The following is a 23413-nucleotide window of genomic DNA, read 5'->3' on the forward strand; positions in this document are numbered from 1 at the left end:
TGGCAGAAAACCCGAACAAAATCAGCTTTCCAAGAGGAGCTTTGAGCTTCACGGATATATCTAGGTACCTTTATTGTACGGAATAAGTTCGACTAATAATTTTCAGGCTACCCTACAGTTGTGAGATTCCACGCAGCTAGATTCTACAATGATCGCAATACGATGGCTCGGTGACGATGCCATAGACCAACAAAAACAATAGGATTCTACACACAACTGGGATTTACCGAACTTGGGGATAGGCTATACCAAGCCAATATCCATTAAGTGAGGTTTATACATAGGGACTACACAAACAGGCAAATGTATTCGAAGTCACAATCCATTCTCATTGGGCACAACAAGTTCGTCAGAAACTCCAAGGGAATTGATACACTATGTAGGCAGGAAACTAACTCTAGATTAGAGTATGGGGTAATCGGTCTTATTAAAGCATAGAAAAAGGCCAAATAGCTCTCCGGGGTAACACTGAAAGAAAAAGAAGAAAGTCGTGTACAGCTTCGATATGGACTCACGGGTAGGAATGTCAAACGGTACGCAGCCAGGAAGAGCCTGATCATATTCAACCAGTTCCTGTCTCATTTTGAACCTCGAGACATTATACCCCTGCCCTTACTCGCATGCCGATGTCATCGAAATGATGTAAGAGGCATTGGTTCTATTACGGTCAAGTCGACCAGCGAACCTCCTGACAAAGCATTTACTTTTGAGTTGCTCTACATCAGGCCGTGAAAGATATGGAGGGTCGTAACAAATACGGGCTATCGAGCTGCCCAGAGACGCCGTTGCTCCATCGCCAGCACAACTTCAAAAACAAAAGACAGCCTAGTAGCCGTTCATCGTCATTCGTTGCGAGTTTCGGCTCAACTCGCGATCAGCGGCAGGGCTGATGGGTCGGCTGCTAGCTCCACCATGAGCACTGCTCTCCTTCAGGGCCAGCAGCTGCTTGGCACGGAAGGTCTCGTAATGAATCTGAGAGGTGGTCTCGATAAGGTCCTGGAGGTGCGTTCGGAGAAGGAAGTCTCGGAGGTAGACAAATTCGCAGTGAGTCTCATCCTCAACGTTGATAACTCCCCATCGGTTCTGGCGGCCTCGGACCTGTTTACCATTGACGATAATCGACTTCTCGGAACCGACAACAGCGAAAGGAACAAGGTTCTATTGCGTATTAGTACGTGCACAATCCGATTGAACTCGAGCGACGTAGACAAACCTTGATCTGACCGTTCAGAGCACGCTCCTCATCATCAAATTCCTCGTTGTCATAGGGGTACATCTTGAGGTTGTGGAAAGCAAACTCCTCCTTGATGCGCTCCTTAAACTCCTGACGCTCCTCAACGGTCAGGGTGTCGGCCTTGGCTATGACAGGCACCACGTTGACAACATCAGACAGCTTCTTCAAGACGACAATATCGATGGGCTTGAGAGAGTGGCCCGATGGCTGGATGAAGAAGAGACAGCAGTGGATACGGGTATCCTGGATGTAGCGCTCTCGCTGTGCAGTGAGCTCCTTGCGCAAGTACGCGGAGTGCTGATCCTTGATATACTTGACGATGGGGTCCCAACAGCGGTCGTTGTTGACAAGGTCGCCGTAACCGGGAGTATCGACAATGTTGAGTCTGAGTCGGACACCGTTCTCCTCAATGTTGTGGGAAACAGCCTGGATCTCAGTGGTCTGGCGGATAGGCTCGTCGGGCTGGAAGCGACCCTTGGAGTCGATCAGGTGAGAAGCGAAAATAGTGTTGATGAGCGTTGACTTGCCCATACCGGTCTGACCTACAATGCGCAAGACATGTTAGTATAGTTACTTAATGTATCCGTGGACCGGCAGTCAGGCTGTGAGCAATCACACCATGGTAGGTTAAACCATAGAGACGATTGAGACAAAGTTGTCACTTACCAACACAGATGACGTTGAATTGGAAACCACGCTTCAAGAGCTTCTTCTCAATCTGAGAAGTGATGCTGTCGAAACCGACATGGCTCTGAGGATAGATAGTGTTGGGAGGAGCGGCAGCCATCTTGAATAACTCGTACGGGAGAGAAGTGTTCGATTCAAACGGTGAGTGAATGTAAGAGTAGAGCTCGGGAATGTTGTGAATATTCCAAGAAAGAGAGACTGGACTCGAAGCAGCTAAGGTTAACACGAGCGCGAACAGTTGGCAAGGTCAAAGTGACACTTGAAGAGGTAGCGAAGCTGGGAGTTGGAGGTTTAGAGAGGCGGCGTAGAAACCGATCCTAGGGGGAACTTTTCGGGCACTGGGCTTCCTGCCACCTTAGCAAACAATTTCCCTACTGGAAGGGAGGTGTCAGGGAGGTCCAGGGTCCCAAAGAAAGGGGGAAAGCGCGTTTCGAGCTTCTCATTGGTTCAAGAAGGTCAGTGCGTCGGTTAGCTGATGATTGGCTGGCGGCATTTCGAGATAGCCTAGGCCATCAGACTTTTGAGCTGGAATTTAAAGCCTTGCGCATTTTGATCATCGTGACCCCAATTCGAGCCCGACGACCTGTAGACACTTCAGCTCTATCAGGAAACAAGCATCCACAATTGAAGTACTGGGGCATTTACCAATTCAATACCTTTCGCTTCCAAGACTCCAGCACCGGCCTTGGAACTTCGACTTGGACTTGACCACCAAAGCCGACATTGTTCCATCATCTTCAAGCCCATTAACGTCTCTCTGTGAAGATGGCTGCTCCGCTTCTCTCCCGAATATACTCTCCGGCCGTCCTATCTGCGGTGTCTTTTCGCCAGTTCACCCAGAAACTCTTCCCGTCGTTGACGATTGCGATCCCTGGCGTTTCCTTAAACCTGCCCACCATCGATGATATTTGGGAGTCTGTGCTACGAGCGGTACCTAAGAACAAGGTCTCCCATTCGAGAAAGCGACATAGACAAATGGCGGGCAAGGCGCTGAAGGATGTGAACAATTTGTGCAAATGTCCCGGATGTGGTCAACCCAAGCGTACACACCGATTATGCCAAACCTGCTTAGAAGGTATATTGTTGCTCTCTTGACATAAGCGAGGCCATATCCAATCTAACAACCTATAGAAATGAGACAAATTTGGCGTCAGGACTACCCTAATGATAGGTCGATCTAAGGAGAAAAGAAAATGGGACATTGATAATTTACCACTGTACAGTCACCACGGAATCATGCATACCATGGGCGTTTTGGCTTAGTTTGGACCTTGTATGAATATGAACAATATACTAAGTAAAAGTTTCAACTACCGCGATAGTATTCTGGCAGCTTGAAGAACTGTGAGAACTGTTTTAACTCTGTGTATAAAACATTGATGCAGCATGGTTTTTGTATGCAAGAGTACAGTGTGTTATCCCACCTATCAATGATAAATGGTCAACTAGGAGTTGCTGTATTCCTTCACACCTACCTGCGTATGGTAGGTATGGATATCCATAATGCTTTGTCTTGATTTGGAGCTTTATATTTATGACCCTGTGTTGCCCCACCAAGACCACTGGCATTCATCCGCAGTTCAGTCCAAGCCAAGCACTTTCATTCATACAACGTCATATTGAAGAGCAAGAGAAGCACGACGTTTAGCACGGCGTGGGAGAGATGGTAAGGCCGACCGAAGACTCAGCCACCGAGAAAAGCAACTAATTTCATTAGTCGAAACAATATTTGACCACGCATACCGTGGATAATGGTGAGCTTGACCTACCCGCTGGGGGGTGAATCAATGAAGCAAGCAGTTTACTAAAGGCGTGTAGCCCACATCACCGACATCTTTTCCATTGCGACGACATCCAAAGCTGTGATATCAGGCAGTGGATCTTCCACGCTTCACGTTCATGATACAACTGATCCTTCATTCCCACTCAAGCAGTCCATCTCAGATGCACACAAGTTGGGGTGCCACCACGTGTGTACCTCACGGAATGGCAACGTCGCAGCGAGTGCTGGATTTGGCGGCGAGGTAAAAATTTGGAAAGTCGACAGCGACACTGGCGAATGGAGTTTGGATGGTGAGATTACAGAATCTTCATCTAAGCCTGGTGAGGCTTGGGCTATGGCGTTGAGTGAGAATGGATCTTACCTGGCTACTACTACAAACGATGGCCGAGTCAACGTTTGGGATGTCATGGATGAGAAGAAGCCCAAGATTCGTGAATACGAAACCGGAAGTGCTGGATCTGGAAGCTTTGGCATGTCAGTGGACTTGAGCCGGGATGGGAAATACACTGCCAGCGGCCACCAGAATGGATCTGTCTACATTTTCAATAATGATACAGGAAGAGTCCTGTACTCATTATCTGGTTGGTTGCCTCGTACACCTCTTACATACTATTTCTCTGACATGTGCTACCAGGTCTCGCAAAGCCTGTACGATCAGTTGCCTTTTCTCCTGGTAACACTCGACTTGCTGCTGCAGGTGACGCTGGAATCATCGCACTCTACGACATGAAACATGGAGAACATGTTGGGAACCTGACTGGACACTCCTCGTGGGTCACGTCACTCGACTGGAGCGATACAGGAGAGTACCTGCTAAGTGGCTCAATGGATGGAAAGGTCAAGGTGTGGTCAATTGAGCGAAGCGCGTGTGTGGCAACCCATAGTGAGACGGACAAAGCTCTTTGGTCCGTAAAGTGGCTGCCGAAGACTGTCAGAAGCGAGATGTTCTGCACTGCTGGCGCAAACAGGAGCCTTTCGTTCTACCGAGAGGCTACTGGCGGTTGATCATTGTATAATAGGAATGGAAACTCTCGGTGATGAGGCAATTCGGTCACCAAGACAAAGTCAGAAAAAGAAAAGACATTACAGGCTTATGTTATCACGTTTCACTAACAGTTTGTCTATGTGAACTTGACGGCATGAATACAAGAGATCAGCGGGTCGCAATGAAAACCACAAACTGGGGGCAAGACCGGGAATCCTAGCATTACCTGAGGTAAGAATTGAAATACAAACCTTAGGGATCGTTACCAGTTCATATCATTCGAAACAGAAACTTCTTGCGTCGCCATGAAGCTGCCCCATTACCTTAATCAGGGTCTCAAAGTATGATGTAAGGCACGTGATCTCGCGCTTACGTTCGCGTTGTCCTGCCAATCTTAAGGCTTGCACGTCATGCATTTGGTCCTCTCCAGCCTTCCCATTAGAGCCACCCAGCCAATCCCAGTCACTGACCCTGTATCCGTACCTGTGGTCAATTTATGTATGAACGACTTCACCTTTCGATCATCATCACTCACCATAAAGCATCCGTTCTCTCAACGTTAACTGTTAAACTGGCAAATTATTTTACTGCTTAGAAACAGCTAGCGCCTGTTCATAGCTCTATCGACTTCACTTACAATTCACCAAGCGTCATTCTCAGCATTCAGCAGCGCCATCTCGTTTTAACATTAGGAGCTGAGCCCACTATGCCCACAACTCGACGATCCGCTGCCAGCGCTCGCAGCAGGGGCCCGCCAGCCAAGGGACAGTCTACTTTGAGCTTCTCAAACAAAGTCACCAAACCAGTACCCAAAAGTGCCAAGAAGTCTGCTATCTCTGCTTCCATTTCAAAGCTCGATCCCAGCCAGCATGCCTCACAGCGTGAGGTTGAAGATATTGTTGTCAACGACCATGAGTCCACAGAGGCTGTCAAGGAAGAAGTTGAGGCAGTCGCAGATATTGAGGTAGTCCCAGAACCTGCGAAGTCTGAACTGGAGTCGCAAGCAGAGAAAGTTACAGACACACATATCAAGAAGTATTGGAAGTCCATTGAAGACCAATGGACTACGCCGCGATTGCACCAGCAAGGTGTATCTTTGAGTGAGAAGGTTCTTCGATATTTCGATGTCAGCTCACAATATGGTGTAAGTCAGCTTGGGCTATCATGGATTCACCGTAACTAACCTGCGCAGCCCTGTATAGGCATGCCTCGCATTAAGCGCTGGAAACGAGCTGAACGTCTGGGTCTCAACCCTCCAATTGAAGTCCTCGCTGTTCTTCTCAAGGAAGAAAGCAAGGGCAACGATAAAATCGAAAGGGCACATATGGACGAGATCCTCAATTCGACTGCTGTAGGTGCCTGAAATATCTCCACCTGTTATTTGGCCAGTAGTGGCTGTTTCACGGAGTGAGGCGTTTCAGGGAATGATGTTCAGGTGCCGTTGTCGCTTTATTTGCTGTCTCATTTATTCTATAAGCGCGTAAACAGCTAGTCGAATAAGAAATCTATGATCTAAACCTGGGTCTCAAAATACACAGAAAGCTAGAGGTAACTGGCCTCGCGGCCTTCGTCTAGTACCAAATACTCCTTGTCCGATGATGCGGAATGGGCTCTTTACCCGCCTCTTCCAGTTCCTTCATACTATCGTAGAGGAAAAAGTCTATTAGGATGGCGTTGACACGAGCGTCAGGGTGTTGACGCAGAATCTCTCGTCGAATCAGCTCAACACACCAGATACTGCAAGCTAATATGTTCAGTAAAAGTTGTCGACTACAGTTGAAATGACTTACCTCGTATTTGTAGCTCCCATGAACATCCGCTCTCTATCATCTTCTTGTCCTTGATGGCAGCTGCAACCGTTGGAGAACAATACAGGGCGCCCATAGTCATCAAAATTTGAGGGATACGATAATCCGCAAACATGGTGATCTTGTCAATGTCTCGAAATTCGCCGTATGACGCGCCGTTGAAGCATGCCCAAAGATCCGCAACGAGGATTTGTGCTCTCTTCATCAGCCGAATCATCTTGCCATCCCCGAAACGATGCTCATCACGAAAGCAGTCAAAATCTTGTGCCAGCAAGTTCACCAGACGTGCCGCAGAACCATCAGCAGCGTAAATGAGCTCTGCAACAGAGCCGTCGTAGTGCTGTTTCATGTGGTCAGAATTACTACCAAATGACAGGATTGACGTTGTTCTGGCTTACCTTGAAGAGTACCTGGCCAGCTTCTCGGAGGCAGTCTAACCGTTCTTCAAGGAGGGGAATTTTCTCTTCTGTGCATGACCGGAAAACATGGGTGAGGGATTCCAGGGTACACTCTTCTTCGTTCTTCCAGTAGAAAGGATCCGTGATAGGAATGCCTTTAGTGAGGTCAAGTATTAGCTTGCTGTGTGAGTCATCGTGAAAAATGATAACTGACCTTCATCAATTGCTCTTTGGAGAGCTGCCACCAAACTCCAATAACCAGTCCATCTTTTCCCGCGATACTCAATAGCAAAGCGTTCATCATCAGGTAGTTCAGACCAGAAAGAAAAGTTCAGCAAGTCCATAGTGAAAATGAAGTTGACAGTAGTTTCGTCCTTGGCCTTGGGGTGAAGTTCATGCTCTGACCAGGTGGCAGTTGAGTAACTCTTCTGTTGCATTTGCTCATAAATGCTCTCAGCTGCCTTTTTGGATGCACGCATGTCAACGGCAACATCAATGCAACTGTCGTAGACATATTCAGCGCTCTCCAGGACGCCTGTCTCGGGCTCCTCCTGGATATCGATCTTCCCCTGAAGATGTTGGCGGAGGAGTTCCAACAGTTCGGTGTCAACCTCGTCGTCAGACATCGCTACAGAAATAGGTTGTTACACGTTGGGGAAAAGGAGAATGAGCCAAGCGAAAAAGAGAAAGCGTAGAGGAGGGCAAAAAAGCAAAGAGTGACAATGGCGGGCAGTTTTCTTTGTATGATTCAGTCTAGACTTTCAAGGTCGAGTCGGGTATCCAGGTCCCTTAATTTTTTTTAATAAAAAAAATTGGTCTCGGCAGCGGCCCCGCGGTCGCATAATTGCTACCAACAGCCCAGTGTATTATGCGTCCCTTGCGGCTTGCCATGGCCGAAATACGGCAAAGGAAGGAATTGTATGATGGTGGTGAATAGTCAAGTACTTCTGGAAGCAACCGGTTCACATCATATTGACTAAATGGATGACTTTGTAACACCCTTTCGTTGGAGTGCCCCTTAGATACCTAGCTCTACTAGGCAGGTCTGGGAGGCACTCATTGTCCTTGCATCTGCATCTGCACGTCACCATCCCACCCAACCCATCAGTTAAAAAAACAACTTAGAGTGCTAACATGGATGTCGAGTCTTCTACGAGGAGTTAAGCAAGCTAAGGTAACTAGAAACTTGATATGAAGTTAGTAAAATAACTCAGCTGGGCTAGCAGTAACTGAGAAGCCTTTTGGTGAGTTTATCTCAGCATACAAAGGGTTTGAGTCCAAGTTTCTTGCTCTTCGAGGACCTTCAGTTGTGATGGTTAAGTTACTGGTGTGCTCATTGACAATGTAAGTACACAGTGGAGCCCAATCATTAAGCCTTGACACCAAGAATTCCCGGCTTTAGAAGCTCGTAGCTCTGTGATAGGTCCGTCCGATTGGTCGCCCTGCAACGCCGCTCCCCTGCTGAGTGCTCTATCTCAGCTCTCTGACCACTAACATCCTATTCAACCTTCCCACCTTCAACTGATCGCGACATTCTTCACCAACAAGCGCACCGACTCGACATTTATGCGCAGCCCTCGGATCGGGCTATTCCACTCTTTCGATCCCGTTTCCGCGTATAGAAAGCGATCGCTATAATGATGAATGCGACAAGCGCTGATCAGGCTCCGGCCCAGACACCGAATACGGCTGCGGCTGCAGCTCCAGCTGTTACTCCAGCTTCAGAGCAGCAACTACAAATACAAACACAACTACAGCAACAGCAGCAGCAGAAGAAAACTGCTTCATCCGAGAACGAACCCCGGAAACGCACGCCGGCCATGACGCGTGACCGACACAACCAGCAGTCGCTGGGCGCATCACTCAATACCTCTGTCAAGCAGGTACGTTTCTTATGCATGGGACTAAATATCATCTCTCAGCCTTGATCTCGCACCAGGATCTGACGCGATCTGACGCCTCAGGAGCGATGTATCTAGGACTGTGCTGTATGCGATGCGACATGGCGATCTTCCTCGACCACTTCTTATCCTTGTGGGTATGCTAACTCGGATCGCGCAGGCTCGTGTGCTCATGGTTGGTGCTGGCGGAATTGGATGCGAGTTGCTCAAGAATCTGGTCCTCACAGGCTTTGGCGAAATACATATTGTTGACCTCGATACCATCGACCTTTCGAATCTGAACCGACAGTTTCTTTTCCGTCACGAGCACATAAAAAGATCCAAGGCTCTAGTGCGTCATTCTGCCCAAAATGGAGTTTGGTTAGATACTAATCAAGGCGCAGGTGGCCAAGGAGGCAGCAGAACGGTTCAATCCCAATGTCAAAATTGTCGCACACCATGGCAATATAAAGGACGATGAATTCACTGTGGCCTGGTTCCAGCAATTCCGCATTGCTTTCAATGCTCTTGATAACCTCGAAGCGCGCAGGCACGTCAATAAGATGTGCCTGGCAGCTGATGTACCCCTGATCGAGAGTGGCACCACCGGATTCAATGGCCAGGTGCAGGTTATCAAAAAAGGCGTTACTGCATGCTACGACTGCACTCCGAAGGAAGCACCCAAGTCCTTCCCTGTGTGTACAATTCGAAGCACCCCCAGCCAACCCATCCACTGCATTGTATGGGGTAAAAGTTATTTGCTCAAGTATGAATATAGATAGCGACTCGCGGAAGATTGCTAACAAAGAATTTAGCGAGATATTTGGCACAAGTGAAGATCAGGCCGCGTTTGACCACTCAACAGATGCTGACAATGGTAAGTGAGATGCTGTGTTAAGGGGCAGTACATACTGACAAGAGCCAGCCAAGGAGATTGAGGAGTTGAAGAAAGAATCGGAAGCCCTCAAGATGATTCGGGATGCTACTGGCACGTCCAAGTTCCCTCAGATGCTATTTGACAAGGTGTTCAACGCCGACATCGAGCGACTACGTTCCGTGGAGGGGATGTGGACATCCCGGCGAGCTCCTGAATCTCTTCGATATCAGACCATTCTCGCGCAGGCTGGCGATGCTATCGCCAACAAGGACAAGATTCTAAATGACGATCAGCGGGTTTGGTCCCTGGAAGAGAGTCTAGCGGTCTTCAATGACAGTCTTGACCGACTAAGCAAGCGGATTCTTGAACTCAAGAAGAACAAAAATCCCGAAGACCCCGACCCCACAATCACATTTGACAAGGATGATATTGATACCCTCGACTTTGTGACAGCAAGCGCCAACATTCGCTCAACAATCTTTGGAATTGACAAGAAGTCTCGTTTCGATACCAAACAGATGGCAGGCAACATTATTCCAGCGATTGCCACAACCAACGCAATCGTCGCTGGTCTCTGTGTTCTTCAGTCCTTCAAAGTTCTGAAGGGCGAGTATGCACAGTCTAAGGAGGTCTTCCTGACCCCCTTTGCCCCAGCTCGACTCCTGGCCCCTGATAGGTCCAGAGAGCCAAATCCCGAATGCCCCGTTTGCGGTGTTCACTTCACAACTATTGTTGCAGATCTGTCTCGGGCGACTCTCAAGGATCTCGTTGATGACATCGTCTTGTCAAAACTGGGATTTGAAGGCAAGGAGTTTGTCGTGAACAATGACATAGGAACCTTGGTTGAATGTTTTGAAGACGGCGACGACGAGAATCTACCCAAAAAGCTGACTGATCTCGGTAAGGCCTCATTGAAAGGACAAATGAATTGCTCGCGGAGGACTGACAGAACCATTAGGTATTAAGAAGGACTCGTTCTTGACTGTCATCGACCAGGACGACGAAGACACGTTCGTCAATGTGGTTATTAATGTCCAAGAAGGGTTTGTCTTTGTCTCTGTTGTTATTGAACTAAGCTTACAATTCATAGTACATTGAAAGAAGACGAGAAACCGGTCAAGGCTACATTCCCGGATGTCCCTGAGATTCCACGCCGACCAAAGAAGCTCCAACCAGTCTCCGCGAATGGCAATGGGGAACTCAACAACGGGCAGGCCGTTAGTGCCGAGCCGAAGGGTATCAAGAGACCGCATGGAGAGGACGCTGAACCACCTCTCAAGAAACTCAAGATCACCGAACCCGGAACCGATATTGTAGACGTGGACGAAGTCCAAAGCCATGCCGCCGGCGGCGCTATCGTCATTGACGATTGACGGGTTATTCAAGGGGTTGAAAGGACGATGCGTATATCCTGGGAACCATGGCTTTACTAGTTGGCGCTTAAGCCACCATCCAGGTTCAGCACGCAATTGTTGGCGAAACGGTTGGTTATCAAAAACATGGCAGCGTCGGCTACCTCATCGGGTGTGCCCACACGACCCAAGGGACACTGCTTGAGGTAAGCTTCACGAGCAGTCTCAGTGAGTTCTAAAACAGGGCATTGTACATTAACATTGGTTTTCGCCTTCGCATGGGTGATTGGCACCAGGGATTGAAGGCGCAGGAAGGGGAGACTCACCATTCCACATTGGACTCTGTATCCAACCTGGTAGCAATGTGTTGACGCGGATAGAGCGACTTTTATACTCAAGGGCTAGGGCGCGGGTGAAAGCTGTGACGATATGGAGTCAGCAGGTTTTTGGCATGTATAATAATGTGGGATCCATTAGCATGAGATTAGGGATATATCATGAACATACCAACGACACCAGCTTTTGAAGCGGCGTATACTGCAGCACCAGCACCCATTTTGGTAGCCATAAGACTTGAAACATTGATGATGCATCCTATGAGTACATGTGAGAAGATGCTATCGGACACAAGTAACTGCTTGGTGGGACGCACCATGAGGGGTTAATTTGGCATATTTAGAGGCGAGAATAGTCGCCCGGAGGTTGAGGTTAAGGATCAGTTGAATTTCCTCTTCGCCGGTCCTTTTGAGCGCTGACGTCTGACTGGTCCCAGCACAGTTGACGAGGACATCAACGGGGCCTAGAGTGGGAAATATACCTCTGAAAATATCTGCCCTTTGCACATCCAGGCGTTTGAATTGGTGCTCTGTTGGGCGCCTACTACCTTCGATGTTCTCCATGTACGGGAGAGGCTCAAAGGGTTTGAGTCTGGGCTCAAGGACTTGGCGATCATCAACGGCATTGCGACTCATGATGGTCACAACAGAGCCGCGGTCTGCAAGTGCGCTAGCAATACGGAAGCCCAGCGTACCGGTACCTCCTACCACAATGGCATGTTTGCCGCGGAGAGAGAAGGACATTGGCGGTGGTGGAGGCGGGATGTGTGAGGTGGTTTACAGATAGGTAGTGAAGTTTGATGTGGTGATGAAATTTGAAGTTGAGTCTGTAAATATTGACTTGAATGGAGACGAAGGCCCAACTTTTTACGATAAAGCTGTATACATCGAATTCCACGAAATACTATGAAATGAATATTTTCTATAATTAATTTTCATTCCCTTATCCTTCAAGTTGCTTTTGATCGTTGCGAGTCGAATATTCTCTGCTTCTCAATTGTATCCAATGCTTAATTACCTACCTAGGTACCTACCTGCCCTAGCTGCCTTACCCGGGCAGCCAACCTCCCATGCAGCACCGATGTCATTGCCACACTGTACGACTGTTTGGCTTAAAAAAGCCCCAACACCATTGAAACACCTGACCAAGCAATCGGTTCCTGGCTGGCTGTATGTCATGGCCGATATCTGTCTCCTAGTAGCAATTGCTTTTCTGCACATACTCAAGACGATTTCCCTGTTACTATGAGTATGTCCATATTGGCCTCTGTAAATACTTACAAGCCCAGAACCCCTGCCTTTAAACCAGTGGCTGGCTTGTTTGGTGCATCTCATCAGCTTCCATGATGGGTTTCGCTTCTGGGGTATCAACAGGGGACTGAAGAGGAGAACCGCAAAGTTTTAAGTTAGCGAGGTAACCGATCCGCTGATTAAACCCTGATTTCGAGCTTGTCTCGCTGTCCTCTGCGAGTGCCAAGGGTTGAAGCCAAACGTAGCGGACGTCGATAAACACTCAAACAAGATGATGGCGGACGAACATCTATCTAGTCTACCTAATCTGACCCGTTTCTCCCACGACAAGGATCTATTGACCATTGTTGTTCCTTACTGGATACATATACAAATAGCTGCCTGCCTGCTACACCCGAACCTTGGCCTCTGCTGGTCTGGTTCAGTTCATTGTAACATAGTGCAAAACTCCACTTGATCAAACTCCCGCCGCTTCCATCCATCGCTGGTTAACTATTCCCACTAAACTCCTCCATTGCAACTACATTCTCAGCAGGGCTTCTGTCCATTGAAGCCCAAGGCCGCACTTAGGCTCACGACATTCCTTATCGTCTTCTTTGACCTCAATGGTTTCGTCATTGTATTAGATCTTGTACTCGTCGCAATTGACGTACTCTTATTACCTTTACTTCTGCCGCAAAACCATGAGCGACCCTCAACGCGATGCCCCGCCGTTGAGCGCCCACATTCCCGCTACCACCACGACCACGACGGTTCTGCCTACGACAAACGGCTCTGCCAAAGGCGACGACGTTCCCGATGCCGGACTGAGAAGTCTCGATCACTGTACGCCTCAGTAACGACCTCTCTCGCGCCACGCGCTTTGCTGATTGCTCCTCTCGCAGACAAGCGCGCCCTGCCAAAATGGCGATACAATCTGCGCCAACAGATGCTGCCTCTGATCCGCTGGGAGACACCCTACCTTGCGTGGATGCAAGAGAAGTTGCGGACTCCAGCTCTCGATAGTTACTTCGCCATCACTGCCAACCTCGGAACCCATACCTTCTTCATGATCGGATTACCCATCTGCTTCTGGTGTGGTTATGCAGCATTTGGCAAGGGGTAAGTCACACCATGTTCCGCGTCTACATTCGCTGCGCCGCGCCGCATGATGTTGCGCTGTAGTTGCAGTAACAAATCTCCAGATTATCGAGATTACAGGGTTTAACAGGCACTGACACGCTTCGTTGTGTAGACTTGTACATATTCTTGCGCTCGGTGTCTTCTGGACAGGCTTTATCAAGGACTTCTACTCTCTCCCGCGACCACTTTCGCCTCCTTTGCACCGAATCACGATGTCTGGTTCTGCAGCCCTCGAATATGGTTTCCCTTCGACCCATAGCGCCAATGCCGTATCTGTCGCTGTCTATGCGGTTCTGATACTACGCAGTCCCGATAACACGCTAGCTCCAACCACCAAGTTCGCACTCGAATGCCTCTCATACTTCTACGCTGCTTCGATCATATTTGGGCGCTTATACTGTGGCATGCATGGCTTCCTCGACGTAATTGTTGGGTCCATCATGGGTGCCGCGATTTCTCTTCTCGAATTCTACTACGGACCTCCCTTGGATGAATATATGCACTCCAGCTCTTGGGCTGCGCCTCTTGTAGCTGCCTTGATTATTCTTGTACTCGTACGCATCCACCCTGAGCCGGCAGATGACTGTCCATGTTACGATGACAGTGTTGCCTTCGCTGGTGTTGTCATTGGTCTCGAATTCGGCACTTGGACGTACGGCAAAATTGCGCTGGATCCTTGGGAGACTCATGCGCATGGAGGAGGATCAGTGGATATTACGCACTTGGGATTGGCTGCCAACGTGGCTAGGATCGTTTTCGGCGTTCTTGTCGTCTTTGCGTGGCGCGAGACGATGAAGCCTCTACTGCTTAAGCTCTTGCCTCATCTATTCCGAATATTTGAACAGGTTGGGGTAAACATGCCTCGACGGTTCTTCACTCCTGCTAGTAAGTATAAGACTGTACCAACAGGCTCTCGTATCGATACGCTTTTTCCTTCGCCGTCCGACTTCCCACGCATGGTCGAGAGTATCCGAAACCCTACCACCCGAGGTCGCTCTGTGTCGATTGGTCCTCAGAGTGCCGCAGATGCATACGAGACCTTGGCGTATAGAGAGCGCAAGCGACGCGAGAGTGTCAGCAGTAACCATAGCTTGAAGAGCAAGTCAAGCAACCTGGAGCTCCAGACCACGCATGAAGACTATTCTGGCAAGGGAGCTCAGGCGTCTGGGGCACAGGCAAACCGAATCGTCGAATTCGAGCAGATGATGGGGACCGGCGAGGTTGTGACAACACCAGCCGCCGATGATGATCGGGTTGAGATCTTTGTTACGGGCACCGAGGACGGGTTGGGAGAGCGGGAGATGTTCTCGCAATTAATCAAACCTCGTGTGCGATACGACGTCGAGGTCGTGACTAAGCTCGTTGTTTACACTGGTAAGTTTATGGAATTTTTCCCTGACAAGAGAAATGGTTTGCTGACTGGTGTGATAGGTATTGCTTGGTTTGCAGTGGCTATTATCCCCATAATGTTTGAGATTGTGGGTTTGGGGACGAATCAGTTACGTGAACGATGAGTGATGAGATGAAATGAGACAAGAGAGGCCACCGCCTTGTATTATTTTCTAGTGGCCTCCAGGATGCAATTAGATATTCTTTTTAATGAACATATAGGGTGATGAATGATGGGCGCCGGAATGGTTTATTGGTTATGTCACCTTTGGGTTTCTGTGGGTGATATATCTCTAGACAACTTTAAGAGTTGCAATTGATACTGAGTTGTACTCATGATAGTGTATCCGAACAGTGCTATAAAAACATTTAATTTGAAAATAAACATCATTTAAAATAGCTGTCTCTGCGAAGAATGATACTTCAGTTAAAGGGTATAAGAAAGCGTGCAGCTGACGATTTCGCCCTTGTGATTGGCCGTTGCTATGTGCAAGGGTCTTAATTGACCGACACGCTCAGACGCGTTTAGGTGTAACCTAGCGCGTGTTCCTCAACTGATTTCATCATTCAAACTTCCATAACCACAGCGCAACAAGCTCAAGAGTTGCGGGACGAGCAACCCCGGAAAACATTCCATCACCAAAGGGACTACAAAGACCGAAAGCAACAAGAAAACAAGCGCAAATATGTCTGATATTGGGGATGAGATGGACGTTGACGTCCCCGTCGTCAGCAAAGATGTGATATTTTCCTCTGAAGCCAAGCAAGGCAAGCGAAGTGCTGCCAATCTGCCAGTTGAGGCTGAGGATAGTCTCCCTTGGTAGGTACTCGTAAGAAACGCCATAAAAGATCAGAATTAATGGGGCCCAGGGTTGAAAAGTACCGCCCAAACACCCTCGACGACGTCTCGGGCCATCAAGATATCCTCGCTACTATCAACAAATTCATCGACCAGAACCGTCTCCCTCATCTACTCCTCTACGGTCCCCCAGGTACCGGGAAAACGTCGACAATTCTGGCCCTTGCTCGTCGTATCTACGGAGCTGCGAATATGCGTCAAATGGTTCTCGAACTCAATGCCTCAGATGACCGTGGTATTGATGTAGTGCGGGAGCAGATCAAGACATTTGCTAGTACCAAACAGATCTTCTCCGTGGGTGGTGCATCTGCCCGCTCAGGCAACTCGATGGCTGGATTTAAGCTCATTGTTCTGGATGAGGCTGATGCTATGACGAGCACAGCCCAGATGGCTCTACGACGAATAATGGAGAAGTACACCACCAACACACGGTTCTGTATCATTGCAAACTATTCCCACAAGCTTAGCCCAGCACTTCTGAGTCGATGCACACGGTTCCGCTTCAGTCCGCTGAAGGAGGGTGATATTAGGGTGCTAGTTGACAAGGTGGTGGATGAGGAGCATGTTAGGATTGGCGGAGAGGCGGTCGATGCGTTGGTGAAGTTGAGCAAGGGTGATATGCGAAGAGCACTGAACGTTCTACAGGCCTGTCACGCATCAAGTGAGTCTGCATGCATCTCTTTCCAAACGTGAGCGCTAACACAGGCCCAGGTACACCATTGCGAGCGAAGGATGCACCTAAAGTGCCTGACAGCGAAATTGAACGCGAAAACATCACAACGGAGACTATTTATAACTGCATCGCGGCACCCCCACCTGATGCCATTAAAGAGATTGTGTCGACGCTGCTTAAGACATCTGATGTCACAAGTTGTCTAAACACTATTAACGCTCTCAAGGTGTCGCGAGGTCTTGCGCTGGCGGATATCATCACGGCGCTCTCCGAGGAGTTAGTGAAGCTAGAGGTTGGTCCCGAGGTGATGATCACCTGGCTGGATGGTCTCGCCAACATCGAGCATAGAGTCGCCGGTGGAGGCAGTGAGTTGATTCAGACTGGAGCAGTTGTTGGAGTTGTCCGAAACGGAGTTGAGTTGATGAGCCGATAATCTCAGGTTCTCTACAGCTATCGAGCGTCGCGTCTTCACAAGGACGTAATGAGTAGATTTACATTGAAGGCTGAATATTCGTATGATATTACACGACGATTAACTGTGCTACAAGCACCAAAAGCCTTTTATAGTACATAGATGAAACCAATTAAGCATCATGGCGATGATTTTAATCCCAAGCGCCGCGACTTTGTAAGGTGTTAATAATGTATCTGTCAGCCACTATCCATGTCTAGTGGCGCAAGCTCATGCAACCCTCGTGTAAGCTCAGAGCTGTCAACGGACAAATTTACTACACCTCAATGGTAGCTTATCAACATTAAAACGGTGCGCTGCGACTTCAACTCTGCAGGGCACAGGAGGTATTGCACTTGTGAGCTTGCTGTCGCACTAACTCACCGAGAAAAGTAGCTGTACGTTTGAAAGACCAGCAAGTCCTCCATACAAATACCGTTACAATGACCTCAATTGCTTCCTCTGATGCTGGAAATTTAACTGTCGAGCCACTGTCAGAGCGCAACGTCTCTCGGATCCCGCTTATTCTGCCTCATGAGCGCGTCTTTCCAATCCAGATCGGCAGCGAATTATTCAAGCTCTCAGGGGCATCGTTATCCTCTGACGGTGAGTTTTGACCTTACAAGTCTCTTTGCGACAACTGACTTGTCGCATTGAGCTGGCGCAGGTAATATCTCTCTCATAGCTCTCGACTAACGCCTCGTAGCACCTTCGTACTTCTCTCAATACTTTGTTTGCCAGTTAGAATCGGCAAAAGAACGAAACGACGAGTCGAACTCAGCTATCCGAACGCTCTATATTGATCGCGATCCAGCCATCTTTCGAGATATCTCCCTTCATCTTCAGGGCTACCATGTTCAGCCTCGCGATGGCGAGCACTTTGTGCGTCTGTTTTCAGATGCACAATTCTATAGCTGTTGGTCGCCTGCATCTTGCAAATCAAATTCTGAACTGACGTTCCGGATAAATAGTGCCTAAGCTGATCTCTCAGCTCTACGAGGAGAGCATCTTTATCTCCATCGGCCATCGCGAATTTCAGATCCCTCGTGAGATCTTCAACGACCCCGGAAATTCTCCGAACTACTTCTCCCTAGGCTTCGCAGCTTTCTTCTCACGCCCGGATGATCTCTTCCCTGGCCTTGACCGCGAAGGTCTAATCCGTCCACCCTCGATTCTCCCTCCTTCGGTTCCGAAGCGCAGCGCTGATACATTTGCTGAGCTCCTACACTTTCTCCGAGGATACCCAATTCGAATACGTGATGAAGCACACCGCCAGGATCTCCTCAGCGATGCGCGCTACTTTCATTTTAAAGGCCTTGAGCAGCGCCTTATCCCACATTCGCTAAGTTACAATCAAGCCACGAGACGCGATGAGATTGTCCTTCGTCTTGAGAACATACAGAAGAGTGGCGTTAGTGTTTTTATCAGCAATACAGATCCGTTGGCCGGCTTTGTGCAGTACGCTCGACCTTATGTGGACGAGAAACCTGCTGAGCTGGTCCTTGAAATTGGCGGCGAAACAACAAAGCTTCATTTCTCAGGGAGTAATGCTAGGGCAGAGTTCTTCAGGGACACCAAAGCACGAGTTGCGAAGTTGTTTGAGCTTGTCTCGTCAAAGCTAAATTTCCACCAAGCGATCAAAACTGAACATCTCACCAACCACGGACAGTTAACAAACCTCGGAAATTCACTAATAAAGGAAGATCTTGTTCGTATAGTCCTGGAGCCCGAATCCGCCATTATTCTCGATGGGAAGGACTATCTCGAGGATTTCATCAATGCCGCGGCATCCGAATCTTCCGCAAATGAATATCCCCGGAAGCGAAAGAGGGCAGATGGTGACTCAGGCGATGAGGAGTGGGTTGTCACGACAGGGCAATGGAGGTTACGCATTCAGAACGCACCAAACGGCAAGGGTGTTGAATGTATTCTTGTTGCAGCGAAGCTTGATGCAATGCGCTCGCAATTGTCGCGCAACATGTCAAGGAGCTTTCTGGGAAGCTAATTCAGTATTTCTTTCATGTGGTCTTTGCAATCGTAGTGGCGAGAACGGTAAATGCTTTTGTGTTACGAATTATATCTGTAACTGGTATCTCGGGGATAATAACGAGCATCTATGAGACGTCCAATAGTATGAGATGCCGCACGAAAATATGAAAACGCGGGTATTTGGCACAGTTATAGTGGTATTGCAAATACGGAAGAGACAATTTGTACACAATCCAGCCAACGCATATTAATTATGACCAAAACCAAGAAAAGACTTTGTCTGACACATGTCATGAGAATCCACGAGACCATCCATAAAACGGCCATAGAAACAAGATGAAAAGTCGCTGAACGATGCTGCATGTTCTTGAGTCGCAAGTGACTTGACAAAACAGTTTATGAAGAAAACACAATAACGCCCCTTCGCCCTGCAGGAAAAGAGAAAAAGTGATGGGCTAAAGGGTGAGCGGAAATATAGGAGCCCATCAGGAGAGGTGAAAAGCGATAACTTTTTATGAATAGTCGGGTCGGGTGGGAAAAGAGAAATTTTTCACGAGGGGGAAATAGGGGTGAATGTGAAGAGTGGTAGGGTGTTCGTCAGGTCGTGTCATGGCTCATACAATTTGGTCGTTCAACATTTATCGCCCTTTACCAGCAACCTTGCCCGTAGGAGCACTCATATCTCGTCGTTCAACGCCCTCGACCATCCGACGGCTGGGTGTCATTGTGCCCTGTGCCATTGAACGGGCACGGCCACGACGTTCACGGATCTTCGCGAGAGCCTGCTCGCGTGTCATGGTAGGGGTGAGAGCAGGATTTGACATGTCAAAGGTGGTGCCTGTGCTGTTGTGGGATGGTGTGCGAAGGCGTTCGTTGAAAGATGCACTATTCCCGACCTTGTCGTCATGGACTGGCACGGTTGTCGTAGTAGTGACCGTGTAGAAGGCATTTGTGGTATGGGGTCGAGTGTCAGGAGAGACAAGTATATCCTCGGCTACGTCTGGCATGGTCGGTACTGAAGGAACAGGTGCTGAGTGACTGTGAGGAGCGTTGAGAAGTGAGGCCAATGACGTTCTTTCTTGAGCAAGCATGGCGAAGGCTGGAGGCTCGACCGAAGGGGTTCGTGCGTATCTCCGGTAGTTTTCGTACTCGCCAGAGTAACGAGGCTCCATCTCAATGCCATCACCGATCGTGGTTTCAGCCTCAACTTGCTCTTCAATTACAACTTCGTCAACATCCTGATATTCGCTCTCAGTATGGCTTTCTCGCTGACCCTTGGCAGCAGCCTCGGTCTCTTCGATTCTGCGCTGTGCCTCAATGATCTCGGCTTCTTGCTCCGAAACCGTCCTGAAAATGCCTTCTTTGGGGCAGAATATGGTGCTTCGGCGGGGTTCTTTCCTGGATTTAATTATACGTTGAAGGGGCCCTTGGAGGTGCTGTTCTCGGACTGACTCAGGCTGAACATCAGGCTCTGTTCCTCTGTCGGGCTCCGTCCGTACATGCGGTTCCTCGATACAGGGAGGAGTTATAGTACGCTTCTCGGCCTCTACTGCCTCACTATCCAGTTTCAGGACCTTGTCGTTTGGTCCCTCGAGTCCAAAGGAGCTTCGGCGTTTCTGGCGAGGGGCCTCGACACTGGCACGACGGGTTGACTTTGAGCAAGCACAGCAACGGAGATGGCATTCGGCCTGTAAGAATTCAATCATTTCGTGTGCACGGTCTGCTCTTTGACGCTCCCACTGCAACTGAGTGGACAATTCCTCAATCTCAACCTCACTGGCCTCCGAGGAGATAATGTCCATTGTCGATAGAGAAACTCGAGGATCTCTTGACACTCGCCTCTTGTCCTTGTTAGGAGAACCAAACTCATCGTCAGCATCCTGTGGCGGTAGAGGAATGCGACCTTCGGCAGCGATACGGGCAACTTCTTCGTTCTTGGCGGCAGTCTTGTAGGCGTCACGTTCCTGCTCGACGAGCTTGATACGCTCCAGTGCTTGATCTAGTTGTTCTTGGACACCAACAATCTGATAGCGCGCTTCGAATGCTTCTTGCTCTCGAACTTTGCTCCTAGCCTTTTCTCGTTTAAGATTTTCGTCGATCATCTTTGCGTTTGTACGTGCTGACTTGAGTTCTTCTTGGAGCTTGACGATCGATGATTGCGTTTTGAATGTCTCTTTTCGTGCACGGCGTATCTCCTTTTCCCATAAAGCTTGCGTGTGTGCATGGGTCTCCTTTGCTCGGCCATAGTTCTCCTGTGACATGGTCAACATGCAATGCTTACATTGGCTTCCGAGAACACCTACCATCAACGACTCCAGACGTTCTCCGACTTTTCGCTCACGGTCTTTACCCTCATCGATGGCCTTTCGTAGATTTTTGTTCTCCTCTCTATATTTGCGCAACTCAGTCTCGGCCTCTTCGCGGCCAAGCATGGCGCGCTTCAAAGCAGCATCTGCTGTTTTGCGTTCCAACTGTTTTGATTGCATAGTAACACTGAGGTTGTTGAACTGGCTGATCTTATCATGAACGGAGTTATCTCTTGAGCCACCACGAAGGTGAGAGAATGCGGACTCCCGCTCTCTTTGTTGGTTCACACGGTCCGCAGTGACGGCCTGAAGAGGGCCGCCCGGTGAGCCGGGTGAACTGTTTGTCTCTTCCATTGTTGTTGAATATGAGTTCGATGCAGACGTGGAGGTAGATATGAGGTATCAAACTGAACTGGTTGAGTTTTATCGCAAGTGGCTGCCGTTATGCAGGGTCGGCAGTTAAGTTGAAAGTTATTAGTGTGTTGTGATAAGGCAAAGTTGAGTAAAAGTGGTGCTGGTGTAGTATCGATTGTTTACCATCCCACTTTGGTGTGTATCAATTGGTGAGGAACATGTTGCTGTGGTGATGGAGACTATGTCAGGTGACCTAACGCGAGCAATTTGGACGTTTATTTTTCACTTACCCCTAGTGGTGTGTTTGTAGCATATTGTGCATTGAACTCTCCAATCAGCTGCTTTTACCTTTGCTGACCCCGCGAAGTGGAGTGAGTTGCTTGATAAGGCGTGTCAGAATCACGATAAAGCTGTCCAACGTCGCAAGTTAACTCCATTGATCCATGGAAAAGGGAAAAAGTTGAAGCTTCCGACTCCGAGCAGAGGCCAGGTCAAGGTAACAGGACACGCCACTTTATATTAAGATCGCCCCTATTGTAACATTCTTTACTATAAATCTGTTTCTGTGTCCTTTCAACTCTTTTTCTACATCTTTTCTAAAACTTGTTAAAGATCACGTTTGTTACTTGTCAAGATGGCCGATGAATCAACTCTGCGACAGCGAAAACCTCGGCCCAAGAACGAGACTGAATCTGAAGTCTCTCAGTCTTCGACTCCGACAAAAAGGGGCAAGAAAAGGTCCTCGGCCAAGGTCGATGAAGAAGACCCATGGGATGGCTACTCCCCTTACCTCGATGTCGTTCGTGTCATCAGCTTCATTATCGTGGCCTCAATGGGCCTGAGCTATGTTATTAGCGGAGGAGAGAGTTTCTGGTGGGGACACAAGAACAAGCCTAACTGGATGACCCAGAGATTCTACAGGGACTTGATTCTTGGACCTGTACGTTGAATCTGTGATGATTGCCGGGCTATTACTAACTACCGTTCTCCGTTAGCCACCGCCTGTATATATGACTTTGGAGGAACTCTCCCTCCACGACGGTACCGACCCCGATAGACCTCTTCTTCTTGCCATCAATGGTACGATTTATGATGTCTCCAACGGCCGCCGCATGTACGGTCCAGGGGGCTCCTACAGCTACTTCGCTGCCACCGATGCTGCTCGCGGTTTCGTGACCGGCTGCTTTGCTGATGACCAGACCGCCGACCTCCGTGGCTATGAGGAGACATTCCTGCCGCTCGACGATCCTGAAATTGACTCTCACTGGACACCTGAGGCCCTCGCTGAGCTTAAGATCAAAGAGAGAGAAGAGGCTAAAAAGAGGGCCGACGCCGCGCTCCAGCATTGGGTCGACTTCTTTGCCAACAGCAAGAAGTACACCAAGGTCGGATATGTGTATCGGGAACCCGGCTGGCTGGAGAAAGAGAAGCCCAAGAAGCTCTGTGACCAGGCTCAGAGAAGCAGAAAGACCAGAAAGATTCCCAAGAAGGATTGATCCTCACTCATGCTGGCGATGTTGTATTTTTATTTTCGTTTTTATTTTTTATTAGCATCCTTTTCCAAACCCAACTGGGCCAAAGCTTAAAAGGCATGATTCACATGACCGTGAAACGGTAGGAACTTCAAATTGAGGGATAACGAGGATGATCTCTCTAATGGTTTTTGGTATTCTTGGTTGT

The 23413-nt window shown here is 48.7% G+C and overlaps 9 protein-coding genes across 9 annotated transcripts; 5 read left to right on the plus strand and 4 right to left on the minus strand.

Moving 5' to 3' along the window:
- Window positions 1-825: 825 nt before the first annotated feature.
- FTJAE_4198 (CDC10 cell division control 10) lies at window positions 826-2021 on the minus strand (the record flags this gene model as incomplete). The annotated part of the gene is made up of 3 exons (XM_037350577.1): window positions 826-1158; window positions 1214-1776; window positions 1901-2021. 3 exons carry the CDS (start codon window positions 2019-2021, stop codon window positions 826-828), a joined length of 1017 nt encoding a protein of 338 aa, XP_037208714.1.
- A 1563-nt stretch (window positions 2022-3584) lies between these two features.
- FTJAE_4199 (GTP-binding protein beta subunit) lies at window positions 3585-6052 on the plus strand (the record flags this gene model as incomplete). Its single annotated transcript, XM_037350578.1, has 7 exons — window positions 3585-3587; window positions 3639-3675; window positions 3740-4285; window positions 4339-4570; window positions 4946-5030; window positions 5291-5833; window positions 5882-6052. 7 exons carry the CDS (start codon window positions 3585-3587, stop codon window positions 6050-6052), a joined length of 1617 nt encoding a protein of 538 aa, XP_037208715.1.
- Window positions 6053-6260: 208 nt separating this feature from the next.
- On the minus strand, window positions 6261-7521 carry FTJAE_4200 (cobyrinic acid a c-diamide synthase; the record flags this gene model as incomplete). The annotated part of the gene is made up of 4 exons (XM_037350581.1): window positions 6261-6433; window positions 6480-6837; window positions 6896-7050; window positions 7110-7521. The coding sequence occupies 4 exons, from the start codon at window positions 7519-7521 to the stop codon at window positions 6261-6263; spliced, it is 1098 nt and encodes a 365-aa protein (XP_037208716.1).
- Window positions 7522-8532: 1011 nt separating this feature from the next.
- On the plus strand, window positions 8533-11025 carry FTJAE_4201 (ubiquitin-like 1-activating enzyme E1 B; the record flags this gene model as incomplete). Its single annotated transcript, XM_037350582.1, has 7 exons — window positions 8533-8778; window positions 8957-9127; window positions 9180-9541; window positions 9591-9652; window positions 9701-10552; window positions 10611-10695; window positions 10743-11025. 7 exons carry the CDS (start codon window positions 8533-8535, stop codon window positions 11023-11025), a joined length of 2061 nt encoding a protein of 686 aa, XP_037208717.1.
- Window positions 11026-11081: 56 nt separating this feature from the next.
- Window positions 11082-12083, minus strand: FTJAE_4202 (uncharacterized protein; the record flags this gene model as incomplete). The annotated part of the gene is made up of 4 exons (XM_037350583.1): window positions 11082-11239; window positions 11331-11423; window positions 11512-11598; window positions 11657-12083. 4 exons carry the CDS (start codon window positions 12081-12083, stop codon window positions 11082-11084), a joined length of 765 nt encoding a protein of 254 aa, XP_037208718.1.
- A 1190-nt stretch (window positions 12084-13273) lies between these two features.
- On the plus strand, window positions 13274-17066 carry FTJAE_4203 (Replication factor C subunit 3; the record flags this gene model as incomplete). Its single annotated transcript, XM_037350584.1, has 7 exons — window positions 13274-13415; window positions 13475-13691; window positions 13825-15086; window positions 15144-15190; window positions 15689-15921; window positions 15972-16621; window positions 16672-17066. 7 exons carry the CDS (start codon window positions 13274-13276, stop codon window positions 17064-17066), a joined length of 2946 nt encoding a protein of 981 aa, XP_037208719.1.
- A 461-nt stretch (window positions 17067-17527) lies between these two features.
- On the plus strand, window positions 17528-19089 carry FTJAE_4204 (BTB POZ domain protein; the record flags this gene model as incomplete). Its single annotated transcript, XM_037350585.1, has 3 exons — window positions 17528-17690; window positions 17791-18000; window positions 18056-19089. 3 exons carry the CDS (start codon window positions 17528-17530, stop codon window positions 19087-19089), a joined length of 1407 nt encoding a protein of 468 aa, XP_037208720.1.
- A 622-nt stretch (window positions 19090-19711) lies between these two features.
- On the minus strand, window positions 19712-21733 carry FTJAE_4205 (uncharacterized protein; the record flags this gene model as incomplete). The annotated part of the gene is made up of 1 exon (XM_037350586.1): window positions 19712-21733. The coding sequence occupies one exon, from the start codon at window positions 21731-21733 to the stop codon at window positions 19712-19714; it is 2022 nt and encodes a 673-aa protein (XP_037208721.1).
- Window positions 21734-22367: 634 nt separating this feature from the next.
- FTJAE_4206 (membrane steroid-binding 2) lies at window positions 22368-23229 on the plus strand (the record flags this gene model as incomplete). The annotated part of the gene is made up of 2 exons (XM_037350587.1): window positions 22368-22673; window positions 22756-23229. 2 exons carry the CDS (start codon window positions 22368-22370, stop codon window positions 23227-23229), a joined length of 780 nt encoding a protein of 259 aa, XP_037208722.1.
- Window positions 23230-23413: the final 184 nt, after the last annotated feature.

This window comes from Fusarium tjaetaba (assembly GCF_013396195.1).
Source record: "Fusarium tjaetaba strain NRRL 66243 chromosome Unknown NRRL66243_c0000079, whole genome shotgun sequence".
Taxonomy (NCBI): Eukaryota; Fungi; Ascomycota; class Sordariomycetes; order Hypocreales; family Nectriaceae; genus Fusarium; species Fusarium tjaetaba.